We start from the raw sequence: 18,085 nt of genomic DNA, 5'->3' as shown, positions 1-18,085 counted from the left end.
GTGGTGGTAATAATAGAACACGTACTTTAACCATAAAAGGTAAATGATAAGCATACTAATATAGCTATGTAAATATTCCCTATTAGTTCCAGCAACTGCTCCCTCTTCTCTTACTGAGGTGAACAAGACAGCTACCACTATCACTGTCAGTTGGACTGCACTTGATTCATCTGATGCTGATGGATATGTAGTCAATGTCACTAGTGGCACAGATACAGTGCAGACAGTACAGGTGGAGGGAAGTAGTAATAATACAATCTCACTGAATGGACTGCATATAGCAGCAGCTTATAGCATCACAGTCAGAGCCTATCAACAATTACTGGGACCTGCTAGTACAATCAGTGTACAGACCTTACCAGGTATTGCTGCACATTTTAATGTACTTGTAACATTGTTGATGTATTTTTAGTTATTAATTCAATTGATTGGACACTAGTTTCACCCATTACACAACTCAGTAACACTCAATATCGTATTGATTGTCTCACAACTACTGATATAAATCCTTTAACTGATGTTTACTGGTTAGTGAATGGAGTGATCAAGAATAACTCAATGCATACATCAATTGATGCCCTTACATACAATAACACACTACTGGTATATCCTGATCTACTGGGAGTGTCAGTTAATGTTACCTGCATAGCAATGATTGGAGGACTCAACTACAGTCAATCTGTGATATTACATGGTATGATTATAATAGTACATACCTTTATCTCTTTTATAGCTCCTAATGGTCCTCCAAATAATGTGAGAGGGTTCATATTAAATGCTAATAGCATCAAAGTGAACTGGACCACTTCATCAGAGACTAATGGATATGTGATTGAGTATACTACTGGAGGTGTAACCAGGAACATAGTATCTACCTGTAAAGATGAAATTGTACTAACAGATCTCTCACCAATGAGTACCTATACCATCAGTGTGCACTCTTTTGTAGTTCTTCCTTCAGTTAATAGTACAGTAACAGTGCTAAAATTTGCTGGTGAGTTGTTATCATTGAGAGAGTGTAACTGATATTTGTTTTATAATAGTTCCTAGTCCAGTAACTAGTCTCTCAGTACCTAATGTCTCAACTACTAGTATTACAGTGAACTGGACTATTCCCAGTAGTGACAACTATGTAACATACTACACCATCTCCTATACTCCATCTTGTTCCCAATTATCATCAGCGAATGAGACAGTCTCTGTTGCTCCTCATCAGTCCACTACAACATACAGTTATACATTAATAGGTCTGTACAGTGGTATGAACTATACCATCACATTGAGAGCTGGTAATGTACTTGGAAGTTTTGAATTAGATGCAATCATCATAGAAACTACAAGAGTAAACTGTATGTTAATTTTTTTGATAACTTTTATTGTAATTTTCAGTTCCCAGTGGTTGGCCTTCATCAATTGATATTTTACCAGTTAATTCAACAGCTAACTACGTCATTTGGAATGAGGTTAATTGTTCTCAGCATAGTGGTCTAATCACAGGCTATACAGTGATTATCAGTAACAGTAGTATCACATACAACCTCACCAGTACTGAGAGATATACCATATTGAATGATCTAGTATTTGGTACTGAGTATAACATCAGTGTAGCTGCTGTCAATACTTTTGGAAGAGGCCCTTTTAGTATTTCTGTTGTGGTAGAAATTGGAATAGGTATGTAATGATAATATATAATATAATCAGTTCTGTGAGAATGTGTCTTTATTTGTACCTGGTCCAGTTGGTTCAGTATCCAGTATCATGGACACTACATGGGCTGTTATCTCATGGAGTGTACCTAGTTATATTCCATCAGACTATCCCATTATTACATATGAGATAGGGTATCATGCCTCAAAGTCTGGTAACTGCAGTACAATGGACGAAAGTATTAATTTTGACCCTCGGTCATTAAAGTTTTCTAGTAGTGCCAGTCCATTTACTAACATTACTGGTCTCAATAAAAGCTCTTGCTATATTTTTGGTGTACGTGCATATACTGTTAAAGGGCATGGGTACTGGAAACTTATAGCTAATGAGACATTGAACTTGCAACCTTCTGTCCTAACAGTTACAATTACATATACAGTAACCTCACCATCAGGTATTGATATCATTTCTGTATTATGATTATTTTATTTTAGTTACTTCTGGTGGCAATATTATTGTTATTACCATGATTGCATTTGGTTTGATACTTATTATAGCTACTGTCAATATTGTTAATAATATCTGTTTAATTATTCGGTATGTTAGAAGTTCAAATATCAGTATATTAATATTTTTTGTTTTTCTAGTATTAAATCAATGTCTGTTAAACACACAAGGTAAATTAATATTATTTCTGTACAGTATTGAATCTAGCATGTGTGCATACATTGTCTAATAGATCTAATAATGATATTGCAATGCAAGTATGTGAACCATATGATCTTCACAAGAGTAGAATAAGTGAAGAGAACATAGATCAAGTCTATGATGAAAGTCAAATGTCACCTGATCCTGTTTATGAGATGCCGTTGCCACAGCCACAATGACCTAATTTTATATACTTTAAAGTGTGTGCATGATCACCATTTATAAGTACTTTATCTTGGATTGTTAAAAATTGATGCACAAATACACAAGGACCTTTTCCATGATACTGGGACTTGTAATAGATCTATATTATAAGTTGTAAGTAGATCTGAGAAAGGGATGTCAACAGTTAACTTAGTCAAGTAAAGAAATAATAATTATTTTGTTTTTATTTTGATGAGGCCAATGCACCAATGATGCCTCATTTATCCAAGAAATACTAGGTAGTCTTGTCATTGGGGTGGTTCACCCCAATGATTGTAGGCTGGGGAATGGTCTGGCTAGCGAGGCTCGTAAAAGGGCACTATGAAGCACTCTTGGTTTGGTTGGATTTCACTTTCTTTGTCATGAAGTAAAGCATAAAATGTATCGTATCATTGTAGAGAACTATGTAGCTTCTCTTAGAGAAGCTACATACTTTTGTCTCATGTAAGTATGATCTAAATATTGTAAATCTGCATATAATTGAACACAGCTATAAGTATAAGCTAATTCTTTTATTTGTAAGTTTTATTATTTGAGTGCTTGTACTGCTCATGCAGCTAGTGTCTTAAAAACATTTTAAAGCACTTAATCCTGTAAGCCAGATTGTAGTCTCACCCCGCCCCTCCGCAGGTAGCGAAGGGGTGGGGCGAGACTAGCCAGATTGTTAAAAGTAGCTGTGCTTTGTCTCTAGTGATAATCTCACAGGCAGTATGTGTGTATTTTTATCAACCATAGATGTACAAATGACTTTACTCAAATTTTTACGGGGCTTACTCCAAATTATTTCTGCAATAATAATCATTCACACTGTCTGTTTTACTATTTCAGTAGGACTATTTAAAATGTACGAGTATGTATTTTTGGTATGCATCCATCAGTGAGTTCTCTAACATTTTCAGTAGCATTGTACTTAGTAGTACCAAAAGTAAGCAGCTATAATACACTTTAAAAAGTACATAACTTCTCTGAATGACTGAATCACAATGAGTGACCCTTACTTCTCTATATGTACATGGTGAGGTCAGGCTTCCTATAGCTCAAGCTTTCAAATTTTCGATTAAAAAAAGACATGATTTTTTGTTAGTGACAGGAATACCTTCCAATCATAGAGGTCCATAGCAATCAACAAGCACTGGAAACATTTCCAAACTTACAACAGTTGTAAAAGATGCTTGAGTTTCTCAATATAATGTTGTAAAAATGGTGCAGAAACACAATATTAACCTACCTATCAAGTAAAATTTGCATTATGTGGGAAAATATGGGATTATGTTCCTACTTAACATTTGTAGCACATTGTGTTTGTGTAGTATATTGAATAACATTTGGGACATTGTGTTTGTGTTGTATTTATATCACTTTTATGCAATGTAAAATGATTTCACTGTAATGTTGATTTCACTGTAGAATTAATAAGCACAATTGTTGTGTAAATTAAATAACAGTCAGACCACTTTTGTACAAAAGTCAAATTATGAGGATTCACTGTCACTGTAGCTACAGAATCTAGCATTTCCGCAATGATTAACATTATTTTTAACTTGTTGTGTTTGTGTAACACAAATAAATCTAACAAGAGAGTAAAATCAGATCTACTCTAGTTATTACTATCATTGTTCATTAGTCTTTACATACAATTAACAGGCATATTATATATTAATATAATATTAAATTTCATTCATGTAAAATTTCATGTTTGTTCCTTCTTGTTATCACCTCTGATCATATCTATTATTATTAACTCTTTGAGTCCTGTATTAACAAGAGTAAACATCAAAGTTTCGTGAATTGCCAGCAGTAGCATAGTTTATTAAAAGCATAGATTGTTATTATTCATAACATTTTGTAAAGAAAAAAATACAACAAAAGTACTGAAGAAGGTGGAAAGCAGTAGGAGCAGTGCATAATGGGTGAAATGGCAGTGTCAGTGCTAATGGTGTCTGTTGTGTTCTTGTTGAGTGTCAGTCAAGGTATTAGTCAATGTCCACCTTCCTCAGGTAAGATACTTGATGTGAATAATAACAACTGTATAGGTTTTTATAGGTATCTACCTGATGCATGATGGAAACTGCTATACTAATGGATCATATTTTTGGGATAGTAGTGTCAATGCAGCTAATGAAGCTATATCATGTGTGTTACCTGGTACTAGTCTAACTACTGGTCAGTGGGTTAGAGTTGCTGATCCTGATGATCCTGTTGACTGTAAGTCTGTAACAATAATAGTGCCAGTGATCCTTTTCTTTGTACTAATCATACTAATGTCACTTCACCCGAAGATGCTAATCTCAGCCTTTACCTTGCTCAGGGACTACCAGCAGCTCAAGAAGGCTGGTACAAGTGTTGTCTACCCACTGATTGTTCAGATCCTAGCACTAACATCATCTTTGCTAATATATTCAGTAAAGGGGACTATAATCAGTTACTAATGTAATAATTTTTATTTGTAGGATATGCAGAGATAGAATCATTTACTGTTGCTGATCTTCCTTCTGATATGACAGTATATCCTCAGGAATACAAACTGAATTGTACTAAAATTGGATTCTTTCAGTATGATATTAGTATGAGCATTGGTAATACTGCACTGGCTAGTTATACTGCTTGTGATGATCGAGTTAGTAATTGTCCTGGCACTGTGTTAGTTATTAATACCAACACAATAAGGTACACTGTTAATATCACATGGGATGGAATGACTGTCAGTAGTGGATCAATCAGTCAATCAACCACTGGAGATCAAATGTATCAGTGCCGGGTAGTGGATCATCCTAGTGGTCATGCAAATAGAATACGTAATGCAACTATAAAAGGTGATGTCAATTAATGCTGATCATCAAAAATAATTATTTTTTATTGTAGTTCCTGCAACTGCTCCCTCTTCTCTTACTGTGGTCAACAAGACAATTACCACTATCACTGTCAGTTGGACTACACTTGATTCATCTGATGCTGACGGATATGTAGTCAATGTCAGTAATTTCACAGACACTGTCCAGACAGTACAGGTGGAGGGAAGTAATTATAATATAATTACACTGAATGGACTGAGAGCAATAACCACTTATAGCATCACAGTCAGAGCCTATCAACAAATACTGGGACCTGCTAGTACAATCAGTGTCTTCACTCATTGTCAGGAAGAAGGTAATTTTTATTGCAATGTAAATTATTAGGAATGCAAGTATTGATTTTAGGTATATATTTAACACATAATGGAAACTGTTATCTTAATGGATCATACTTTTGGGATAGTAGAGTCAATTCAGTTACTGAAGCTATATCATGTGTGTTACCTGGTACTAGACTAACTAATAGTCAATGGGCTAGAGCTGCTGATCCTGATCATCCTGTTGACTGTAACAGTAATAGTGCCAGTGATCCTTTTCGTTGTACTTATGTCACTTCACCTGATGCTACTCTCAAACTTTATCTTGTTCAGGGACTATTAGCAGATCAAGAAGGCTGGTACAAGTGTTGTCTACCCACTGATTGTTCAGATCCTAACACTAACATCATCTTTGCTAATATATTCAGTAAGAGGAGACTATAATGAGCTACTGATGTAGTAATTTTTAATTTGTAGGATATTCAGAGATAGAATCATTTGCTGCTGCTGATCTTCCTTTTGATATGAAAATATATCCTCAGAAATACAAACTGAATTGTACTAAAATTGGACATTGGTACTATGATATTAGTATGAGCATTGGTAGCACTGCACTGGCTAGTTTCACTGACTGTGATGATCGATATCGTAGTTGTCATGGTACTGTGTTAGATAGTAATACCAACACAATAAGATATACTGCTACTATCACGTGGGATGGATTGACTGTCAGTAGTGGATCAATCAATCAATCAGCCACTGGAGATCAAATCTATCAGTGCAGGGTAGTTGATCATCCTGATAGTATTGCTCACAGAATACGTATTGTAACTATAAAAGGTAACAAACTGATTTGGTCTTAAAATATTGTATATTTCTTAGTTCCAGCAACTGCTCCCTCTTCTCTTACTGAGGTGAACAAGACAACTACTACTATCACTGTCAGTTGGACAGCACTCGATTCATCTGATGCTGATGGATATGTAGTCAATGTCACTAGTGACACAGACACTGTGCAGACAGTACAGGTGGAGGGAAGTAGTAATAATACAATCACACTAAATTGGCTGAATATGGAAACAACTTATAGTATTACAGTCAGAGCCTATCAACAATTACTGGGACCTGCTAGTACAATCAGTGTACAGACCTTACCAGGTATTGCTACTGTGCTGCACCTTTTAATGTGCTTGTAACATGGTTGATGTATTTCTAGTTATTAGTTTAATTGATTGGACACTAGTTTCATCTATCACGCAACTAAATAGCACTCAATATCGTATTGATTGTCTCACAACTACTGATATAAATCCTTCAACTGATGTTTACTGGTTAGTGAATGGAGTGATTAAGAGTAACTCGATGCATTCATCAATTGATGTCCTGACATACAACAACACACTAATGGTATATCCTGATCCACTGGGAGTGTCAGTTAATGTTACCTGTATAGCAATGATTGAAGGAGTCAACTACAGTCAATCTGTCATATTACATGGTATGTTTATACTTTAATCAGTAGTAGATTTCTTTGTCTCTTTTTTAGCTCCTAGTGGTCCTCCAAATAATGTGAGGGGCTTCATATTAAATTTTATCAGTATGAAAGTGAACTGGATTACTTCACCGGAGACTAATGGATATGTGATTGAGTATGCTACTGGAGGTGTAACCAGGAATGTAGTGTCTACCACCAGTGAAGATGGAATTATAATAACAAATCTCTCACCAATGAGTACCTATACCATCAGTGTATACTCATATATAGATCTTCCTTCAGTTAATAGTACAGTAACAGTGTTAAGACTTGATGGTGAGTTATTATCATTGAAAGAGAAAAATTTATGCTTGTTTTAGTTCCTAGTCCAGTAACTAGTCTCTCAGTATCTAATGTCTCAACCACTAGTATTACAGTGAACTGGACTATTCCCAGTAGTGACAACTATGTAACATACTACACCATCTTTTATACTCCATCTTGTTCCCAGTTATCATCAGTGAATGAGACAGTCTCAGTTGCTCCTCATCAGCCCCCTACAACATACAGTTATACATTATTAGGCCTGCGTAGTGGCATGAACTATACCATCACATTGAGAGCTGGTAATGTACTTGGAAGTTTTAAATTAAACACAATCACCATAGAAACTACAAGAATGAACCGTATGTAATTTTTAAAATTATCATTTTTATTGTAATTTTTAGTTCCTAGTGGTTGGCCATCATTAATTCACATTTTACCAGTTAATTCAACTGCTAATTATGTCACTTGGAATGAGGTCAATTGTTCTCAGCATAATGGTCTAATCACAGGCTATACAGTGATTATCAGTAACAGTAGTATCACATACAACTTCACCAGTACTCAGAGATATATTATATTGAATGATCTAGTATTTGGTACTGAATATAACTTCAGTGTAGCTGCTGTCAATTCTGTTGGAAGAGGTCCCTTCAGTGATCCTATTGCAGTAGAAATTGGAATAGGTATGTAATTATTATACTATATCAGTTCTGTGAGAATGCTTTTCTTATTTATAGTACCTGGTCCAGTTGGTTCAGTATCCAGTATCATGGACACTACATGGGCTGTTATCTCATGGAGTGTACCTAGTTATATTCCATCAGACTATCCCATCACATATGAGATGGGGTATCATGTCTTATTGTCTGACAACTGTACAATGGCAGAAAGTACTAGTTTTAATTTTCAAGCTTTTAAGTTCTTTAGTAGCCTCAGTACATTTACTAACATTACTGGTCTTAACAAAAGCACTTGCTATATTTTTGGTGTACGTGCATATACTGTTAAAGGGCATGGGGACTGGAAACTTATTACTAATGAGACATTGGAATTTCCTTCTTTTCCAACAGTTACAATCACATATACTATAACTTCAACACCAGGTATTGAAATCATTACTCTATAATTTATTACAATTACTTTATTTTAGTTATTACTACTACTGATGGTAATATTGCTGTTATTGCAATGAGTGCACTTGGTGTCATGCTTATTATAATAACTTTCAGCATTGTTATCATTATCTGTTTAATTATTCGGTATGTTAAAACTTTTAATAACAGTACATTAATATTTCATGTTTTTAGCATTAAATCTATGTCTCGTAAATGCGCAAGGTAAATTAATATCACTCAGTGCTGTATTAGATTTATAGTGTATGTGCATACAATAGATCTGATGATGATATTGCAATGCAAGTATGTGAGTTATACAAGGCTAGAATAAGTGAAGAGAACATAGATCAAGTCTATGATGAATGTCAAATGTCACCTGATCCTATTTATGAGACGTTGACACAATGACCTTCTTAAAAGTGTGTGCATGATCACTATTTCGTCATTCATTCTGTCATTAATTTTATTTAACAGCTAAATAGACACACAAACATGCATTCATGCGTCATGATGTGTGTACTAACAGTTAATGTAGTACAAGCACATCCAGTTGACATATTATTGATTCAGATGTGAAGAGAAGCATAACTGAGAATTTTACAAAACCATCACCCTGACACATTTAAGAATTGTACAATGCACAGATGCTTTCGGCATGGGTATTGATTATAAGGATGTGAGGTGCATCATCCACTATGGTGTTCCTAAAGACAAAGAAATGCATGTCTATCCAACAGTTTGGAAAAGGAGCTAAAAGTACTATGTGACTTTAGAAATGAATGTATGTGTGGTATTCTACATGCCTACTTGCCTAGTGTGAACAATGAACAGTCAAGTAACTTCAACATCAGGTTTATTAAATCTCTATCTGTGTATTAAATCTCTCTAAAGGCCCCCATACACTAAGCAACATGTTGCTTAGTGTATGGGGGCCTTAATCTATATCTATGGCTATATGCAGTTAATTACCTAGCCAGATCACGTGATATGAGTCTGCTTTCTTCCACATGGTGGAAGACTCGGAAGGCTCGAAGCATTGTAATGTCGAAGAAGTGATGTCTTCAGCCTCTACGTACGTGAAAGGGCTTTCTTTTGAGCTACTGACGATCCGCGTACTAAGAAGGCACTCGTTTATTATCCAACATTGTGGAAAGTCAGGAGATCGAGGAATCGATTTTAGGGGTCAATGGATTCTACCAGACAATAAACTCTCAGTCATTGGTAAGCATGCAAATATATATAATGTCAGAATATTGGTATTTATAGCTTCAAAGTTCATTTTCTTGTTAATTTTCATATGCCATAGCATAGAATAGTATTTTCTCAATTAAAGCATTCTAAAAAGTAATTGATTGAAGAAAATTTGGAGCTATACATACACAAATTAATTAATGAAATTAGTTATTTAAATACCATAGGTTGGGTTGTATTTGCGGCTGCTAATATTTGCGATTTTTCCCACGACTAGCAATTACCATAGATGCCAGATGTGATTTTAATTAAAAAGGTGGGATATTGAAGCAACGCTTACTGTGTTCTTGACTGCAATATGCCTTTAGAACTGAGATTGAAGTATGTCACTATCAGGATAAATATGGCAGTGTACCAATGGCTTAGTAAAGGATGATTAGTTTAAGAATCTGCTGCACATTGTGCCAAATCTGTTTACTCATAGTGACACTCATTCTTTGTTCTACTTGAAATAAGCATGACATAATGGTAGAGATGAAAGTAATATTCGAAAATTATTCTAGTACCCTTTTTTGTTTTTACTATTCAAATGAAGAAATTAGTATTGAAATACACCACTTAGTTTTGCTCCTGTGCAAATGAAATAGGTGTGGCTATTGAGCATGCTGCTAACTAGAGAGAAAATGACTAATGTTTTTAGTAGGAACCATTTGGGAATTTTTTAACTCACTGTTATACATATTGATGGCAAAAAGTAGTGTAAGCTCAAGCTGGCATGCTCTATAGGTATCACTTGGAGCATAACCATATAAAAACTCATCATAAAGCATTTAACGAGAGTAGTGGTGATGAAAAGCAGGCTAGTATATTCCCATCACTTCAGATACAAAAGACGAAACTTGTTCTATTTCACCCTTCAAGGAGATCACTTTTTAAGGATTTTATTGCGAGAGATTTTATTACCACTTTGATGTTCTGAAAGACAAGGATTATCAAGTTGATGGGGTTTGTAGAACCTGCTATTTTTTCCTTCAAGGATTTACATCACAAGAAAGAAGTATATGTATTCTTGCTCTCAATGTTGAACTGAAGACCCCTTCTCTCATCACAGAATACAGCCATTATTTCTGATATTTGGACCTGAGGCCATATTCACTATCCTAATGAATAGGAACTAGTGAGTAGTGTACCACTAAAGCATTGTACTACTAATGCAGGAAATTTGAGAAAGACACACTGGAGTCACCATTGCAAAATGGCTGAGAGCAGATACAAAAGAGTGAGGTACCATATATCGTTTTAGTTTTTGCGGTAAAAATATGTTTGCGAATTTTGTGTTTTTTTCTCCGTGGCAAAAATTTTCCTCAGTGGAATTCTGCATCTCCATTGCCACATGGCACAGTCTGCAATGTAAACCAGGCTTGAGGTATGTGCTTGGAGCATGATCTCAGCCTAACAATTCCACAGCACAGTTCATGTTTTCTGCATTATCATGCACAATACCACTCATATGTGATTTGTTTATATCGTATGCCAGTTTATTTTCGCAGTAAAAATTTTTACGACTCTTGCATTTCTAAAATTAATTTTTGCTAATAGCTTTGACTATCTATCTCATTAGTCATTACACTCCAACCCTTTGGTAACAGCTACATGTAGCCATGTAGGATGGACTATATTTTTATTTCTTATTAAAAACTAGTTCTACATGTATATAGTTACCATGATAATTACTAAAACTAACTAAAACCACAGCTGTATGTAGACAGTTGAATGGTAGGGCTACCACAGCTGTATGTAGACAATGGAAAAGAGGGCTAGTCACCCAAATGAGGCTGGTTCCTGAAGTGTTACATTTTAACCTCAAATACTTTTCAATGCATGTATTATAAATACAACATTATAATCAATAATTGTCATTTGTCCAAGTTTTTAGCGAAAAGACCAACATATTCACTTTTTTGGGCTTCAAAAAAGCTCTGGTAGAAGCGACAATGTTATTACTTGTCTCTTTAATGGGGAGCTGATTGCAGGGACACATATTTCTTTGCCAATTCTTGTAATTTAGGGTAAATACCAGTATTAGCTTTCCAGTTTCCACCACTCCGAAACAGCGACATCACTTCCAATCTTTAGCTTGGGACAGAGCAGGTAAGCCTGCAACTCTTTCTTAACCAATTCTTCCTGTGACAGTGGCTGTAGTCTTGATGCAGTTGCCTCATCTGATCTTTGTTTTTTATCTTCACTGACAGGAATGTTGTTGACCATTATTGCATTCACTTTTATCTTGAGATTATGTGTTTATTGAAATGTAGTTTGTGTCAAGTAATGCCTGAAAAGATGACAATGAATGATAGTGTGTGGCAGCAAGGGAAAATGTTGGTGAATCTAAAATTTTAAATAAAAACTAGTACATCTTGACACTACTAAATACCTTTTTTGATGAAACAGTATTTCTCTGCATCCTACTTTTTGATAGTAACAACTCTTAGAAATAGCTATATGAGTGAATCAATTTCACTGCAAAGAAATGGTTTTTAATAACCTTTCTAATGATTTTTTTAATTATAAGGACAGTAGTATAATGTATACCTTTTGATATTTTAAAAGATTTAAGAGATATTACTGATGCTAACCTGTATTTAAGGTTTTTTGTGCTCAGTAAGAGAGGCCAATAAACAGTTTTAGAAATTTGTTTTAGAAATTCTAGTTTGCTAAACACTGGAGAAACCGGATTTCTTCTGGGGGGCTGTATTATTATAAGTTCTTGCTCTTGAGCTGCCAAGTATGGCCGGAGTACGCCAAGATGGAAATGAAGAATAAACAGATCAATCATGGATGAAACATATGGGACAGAGCAGTGACCCATTTACAATGTACCTCGTATCAATCAGTTTTGGTTCAAATATGTGTACATGGAGGAGATGCTTGGAAACATTCCAAATGCAATAAGAGTTTTTGAAAGATGGATGGATTGGGAACCAGAGGAACAGGCATGGCTTTGATATATTAAAATGGAGCTTTGTTATAAAGAGGTTGATAAGGCAGAATTGATTCACAAACGATTTATTTCAAACAAAGAGTTGGATTTGTTGTTCTAGGTTTGAAACTTATGAGATCATTAATTTTAGAATTAAAATACATTGTCTTGAGATTCAATATTTTACTTAAAAGGCGTACATGCATGGCTCATTGATAATTTGAGAATTATTTTTGAAAGGTTTCCTGAAGATCAATTGTTGGATGAAAGCCTATATCATAAGTTTCTTTGTTGGAGCAATGTCTGCACAATGGTATTCAGTTTTGCCACGACCACCAGATATTATATTGGAGCATAATTGCTAGCTACTTCCAATCTAATTGCCAATTTTTCCATTCCAAGGGAGCAGGATGCATCACCGAAAGTTAATACTTATATCGCTCTACATTATGGTCAGGTGATAAAACTACAGTCGTAATCAATAAGATTAGAGAATATTTGCTTTGATGGTGATCATTCAGATCCCCTGTTATCAGTGCATTAGTTTGTTCCTGTTTATATTATATATATATTTATGATCTTCAAATTTCCTTTCTAACAATATGATTTTAAATTAATCTCATTGTCAAAAGAAAGCATTCTTTATTTTTGAACTACATGTATACTGATAGGTCAATGCAAAAATCAGGAACCAAAAGCGTCACCCTCTCAAGTACGTGAATTAGAAGCTATTGTTAATGAGTTCTCATCTGGATCCCTCATAACTGGTGTATTAGTCAGCCAATCAGGGTTTGTCTATAATTATTTATAATTGTATTTTAATTTTGTCAGCCATTTTTCACGACAAAAGTGAGCTTCTTTTAATAGCTATCATTATAAACACTCTTGCTTATGTAGCATCTATGCATTGCGATGTTTAAGATTTTAATTTTTGGTTCATTTGATCCTTTTTCATAAAAATGAACATTCCTACTAGAAAAGACTTTCTTCTACTGCATTGCCTTTATTGCGTGGCATATTCTTTAAAAAACATTTGTATGTTACTGAATATGTTTTTTAAAATGGCAGAATCTCCTTTATATCCTCTTATAGTATAATAGATTTCAATTATTGTTTAGACAGAGCAACATACAGTATATGGATCACACTCCAAATCAACTCCATTTATTTCCACTACCTATATTTGTATTCACTGAGACAAGAAGAGAACTTTTATGATTAAAATTTAATTTTCATTACACTTTGCTTAATGTGATACTATCACATGTACAAATTTTTGGAAGTGAATAGAAAGATCTTGGGGATCCTTTATAAAGATTGTCCAAAACTTTCTATCAGGTTTGGTTAAGTACTTGTGCAGTAGACAACAGACAACATGGATTAACTCAAGCTCATTATTATGTCTACAATCTTGTGCGTCAACCCTTCCATTCAGAACAGATGATGCAGTCCAGAAAAATTCCAAGAATAAATGTAATGATTACCTATATTAAGTATGCTTTTGTGTTTGTTTCACGCGAACTTTAATTGTCGAAATCCAAAGTGCAAAATGTTTTTAGTGGTAATGCTGCTTAATGTCACTAAGTTGTCATATAGAACAACCTTTCCAGGCCTGTTGTGGTATACACTGTGCTTCTGCATTTCTGTTACTTGTGCAAAGTATACTAATTAGTAGTGCATTGACATGACCTTTTGGAGATAAAAAGGTTGCACAAAAATATGCATTGGATTTGGTAGTGTCAAGAATATGAGTGTACACTGAGTGTATTCAAGTATGCATTGGGTAAGATTTGTAAGCCACAGGCTGTCGACTTCAACTTGTGTATGAGCATGGTTTGATTACGTGTGGTTATTGGAATCCAATGTAAGCCTGGATTCAACAAGAAATTTAGTTGAACATGCAATTGCCAATGTATTTCCACTGCAAGAGAAGAGATATTGGCAACGATACATCTATTTATGGATTAATTATGCTCTTTATGAAGAGTTAGTTGCCAATAATATTGATTGAACTCGAGAAGTTTATAAGTCTTGTCTAAATAATTATTATTCCTCACACTCAATTCACTTTTGCTAAAGTGTGGCTGCTGTATGCCCAATTTGAAATTCGACAGAAGGAGTTGGCTACTGCAAGGAAAGTCTTGTGGACAGCCATTGGTAAATGTCCAAAGCCAAAGCTCTTCAAAGGTTACTTAGAGTTAGAGCTTCAATTGCGTGAGTTTAATCATTGTCATAAGATATTTCAGAAATATTTGGAATATGATCCTGTTATTTCAATTACATGGATAAAGTATGCAGAGTTAGAGGCCTTATTGGGAGATGTGGAACGTTCTCCAGCCATTTATAACTTTGCTATTAATCAACCACTGATGGACATGCCTGAAGTATTGTGGAAATCATTTATTGACTTTGAAACAGAGCAAGGAGAATAGGATTTTACATGTGATCTGTACAGCCGTATCCTGGATTGAACACAGCATGTAAAAGTGTGGTTAAGTTTTGCCAAGTTTGAAGCTTCCTTGGTTTCTGGAGATGCAGCGAAAAACTCACGTAGTGTTTGTAGCCGTGCTGATGAGGCGCTGAAACTGACAAACTCCAGAGATGAGAGAGTAATGCTATTAGAAGCTTGGCTGGAATTTGAGCGTGAATCTGGAGATGAAGAAAGTTTGGAAAAGGTGAAACAGAAGCTACCAAAGAAAGTAAAGAAGAGACGCAAGGTTTATCGAGATGATGGCTCTGAAGGAGGTTGGGAAGAATATTGGGACTATGTATTCCCTGATGATTCTTCAGCCTCTTCTAACTTGAGACTTCTTCAAGTAGCTCGATTGTGGAAACAGAAGGGGCAGTCTGACACTGAATCAGAAGATGAGGATGATGATGAGACATGATGCTCTAGACTTTGTCAGTGATTAATTATTACTGCCGTAAGACATGATACAACCTTATCAGTAAAATAATAATTATTGTTGTAAGACATGTATGATTATTAATTAATTTTTGATAAAATATTATAGGTCCACATGACAGGGAGGGTTGAATTTACGCATCATTGATCTCAAGTTGTTCCTATCTTGATCCATTTGTGGGACTTTTTTATAATTCTCTCGGCTGATGTAGAGGGAAATGTACATATTCAAGAAAGATTTTATGAGGCAATGGAAAGGTTGATCCACTAATTATATCGCTTGGTACTTGATTCAGACGAAATTGCATGAACAGGTATGTCTCCAAGACATGATTGCAGACCCGACTGTTTTTGTAGTAGTCACTGTAATATTAAGAAGGCATAACATATACAGCAAACAATTTCAAGAGACTTACTAGTTCCCTTTTCAATGCAATATTTTCCATTGTTTGGGCTCCCTTTTGATCCCCAAGGGTCCTTATTTGTGCATTGATGTGAGAAACTTCCATCTCCAGGATTAGAATTCTATCCAACTAAATCAACAACAAGAATAAAGTTAAAACACAATATTTTGTAGTGATACCAATACTTTCAATACGAGCTTTCAATATACTTAAAATATGAGCCTGCGATTGCCAATGTACCTCCACTTTTAGAGAAGACATATTGGCAAAGATACATCTATTTATGGATTGATTATTCACTTTATGAAGAGTTAGTTGCCAATGATAAGGATCAAACTTGGTATAAGTCTTGACTGAATTTTATTCCTCATTCTCAATTCACTGTTGCTTAAATATGTCCAATATTGCCTTAGCTATGTTGCCTCTAAACACAAAATACACAAGGCAGAATGAAAATATATTTACTTGCTGCATCTGGATTGCCAACATCCAAGCTAATGGATTTCCATAATTTTTTAGCAGTATCAAAATTGTTGGGATGAATTAAAAAAGTCATTGTACCACTTGATTCTCCAATATAGAACGGGCATCGCTACTGTATGCCCCATTTGAACGTTGACAGAAGGAGTTGGCTACTGCAAGGAAAGTATTGGGGACGGCCATTGGGGAATGTCCAAAGCCGAAGCTCTTAGTGTGGTTGAGTTTTTGCCAAGTTCAAAATGTCCTTGATTGCATAGGATACAGCAAAGCACTCGTCCCTTCATTTAAGCCACATACTAATATTGCCAATAAGCCATCTATATAACAATATCATTAGAAGGGAGAGTATCAATATCTGAAGAAAATGAGGAAGAAAGGTCGCTGTCACATGGAGTTGCCATTACTTAAATATTGCAAATATTGTATAATCTTTCTGAAAAGGGAAATTTTAGTGTCAGTGTTTATAGTCAGTATTTTAGTCTGTTCTGTGTTTTAGTAATGTCTACAATTATGAAAGTTTGAGAGCAGGAATCAGACTATATGTGCAATAAGTAGATCTGATACATGGACAGCATACTGTATAGTGCAAATGAACTTACACAGTATTCTTATATATTTGTGTCAGAAATTGGTCTTTGCTAAATGCTGGAGAAACTGGATCCCTTCTGGCAGGCTATATTATTATAAGTTCTTCTGGCACTTCAGCTGCCAAGAATGGCTGAAGTACGCCAAGACGGAATAATAAATAAGCAGATTAATCATGGACGAAACATATGGGACAGAGCAGTCACCCTTTTACCTCATATCAATCAATTTTGTTTCAAATACCGTATAGCCAAAAATTTTCGAGGCTTAAAATTTCGTGATTTATGAAAATTATGGGTAAATTTTAAATTCCGTGAAAAATATTTTCATGATTTTTTATTTTAATAATAATTTAACACGCCCATTTTAATTAAAACATGGCGGATGCAACGTTTGAGATGGACTCTTGTGTCAGGGGGCACCACGTCTACAAGACAGTGTGGACACCAGTGATTGGGGAGATTTTAAGCTGTGAAAGGGAAGAGGACAACTTACATGACTTGTTTGCAGTTCGTGTTACAAAACCAGGAGAAACCCAGACAATTGGGCATCTTCCGAGACTGATCAGCTCTACAGCTTCATTGTTTATCCAAAGAGGAGGAACAATTCAATGTACAGTGGCAGGAGGACGAAGATATTCTGTAGATTTAATTCAAGGGGGCCTAGAAGTTCCATGCACACTGAAGTTTGTTAGTCCTAACACAGCTCTTTTGAGCCGTGTAAAAAAATTACTGTTCTATTGCGAGGTTTCAACCACTCAATCTACTGATATTCCACATGAATCCACTAATGATGTTCAAGTGCCAAAGAAAATAAAAATAGAAGATAATGTGAGTACAGCAACTACCAGTACAACCACTGATACACAATGGATACTATTTGAGCATTTTATGCTAATGGAGTCGCATAAATCTACAATCGAGAATGGACACTGGCTTGAAGATGCACATATTAAC

At 35.1% G+C, this 18,085-nt stretch overlaps 2 protein-coding genes and 1 pseudogene across 2 annotated transcripts; all 3 read left to right on the top strand.

The window, feature by feature from the left end:
- Nucleotides 1-8,260: 8,260 nt before the first annotated feature.
- LOC109584723 (uncharacterized) lies at nt 8,261-9,058 on the top strand. The gene is made up of 4 exons (XM_020000546.1): nt 8,261-8,572; nt 8,620-8,728; nt 8,777-8,806; nt 8,863-9,058. The coding sequence occupies exons 1-4, from the start codon at nt 8,314-8,316 to the stop codon at nt 8,990-8,992; spliced, it is 528 nt and encodes a 175-aa protein (XP_019856105.1). The 5' UTR covers nt 8,261-8,313; the 3' UTR covers nt 8,993-9,058.
- Nucleotides 9,059-9,572: 514 nt separating this feature from the next.
- Nucleotides 9,573-13,683, top strand: LOC109580111 (uncharacterized protein C824.03c, mitochondrial-like). The gene is made up of 2 exons (XM_020000554.1): nt 9,573-9,805; nt 13,427-13,683. Exons 1-2 carry the CDS (start codon nt 9,592-9,594, stop codon nt 13,564-13,566), a joined length of 354 nt encoding a protein of 117 aa, XP_019856113.1. The 5' UTR covers nt 9,573-9,591; the 3' UTR covers nt 13,567-13,683.
- Nucleotides 13,684-14,304: 621 nt separating this feature from the next.
- On the top strand, nt 14,305-15,688 carry LOC105313926 (crooked neck-like protein 1; annotated as a pseudogene).
- The last annotated feature ends 2,397 nt before the right edge of the window (nt 15,689-18,085 follow it).

This window comes from Amphimedon queenslandica, unplaced genomic scaffold (genome assembly GCF_000090795.2).
Source record: "Amphimedon queenslandica unplaced genomic scaffold, v1.1 AMPQUscaffold_13175, whole genome shotgun sequence".
Lineage (NCBI taxonomy): Eukaryota > Metazoa > Porifera > Demospongiae > Haplosclerida > Niphatidae > Amphimedon > Amphimedon queenslandica.
This window is presented reverse-complemented; position numbering and strand designations above follow the sequence as displayed.

Excerpts from the sequence above, each read along its gene's own strand:
- LOC109584723 (XM_020000546.1), top strand. The coding sequence starts at position 8,314 with ATGGGGTATCATGTCTTATTGTCTGACAACTGTACAATGGCAGAAAGT. Across the intron at positions 8,729-8,776 it reads ATTATCTGTTTAATTATTCG|CATTAAATCTATGTCTCGTA; the intron begins GTATGTTAAAAC and ends TCATGTTTTTAG. Across the intron at positions 8,807-8,862 it reads ATGTCTCGTAAATGCGCAAG|ATCTGATGATGATATTGCAA; the intron begins GTAAATTAATAT and ends TGCATACAATAG.
- LOC109580111 (XM_020000554.1), top strand. The coding sequence starts at position 9,592 with ATGGTGGAAGACTCGGAAGGCTCGAAGCATTGTAATGTCGAAGAAGTG. Across the intron at positions 9,806-13,426 it reads CAATAAACTCTCAGTCATTG|GTCAATGCAAAAATCAGGAA; the intron begins GTAAGCATGCAA and ends GTATACTGATAG.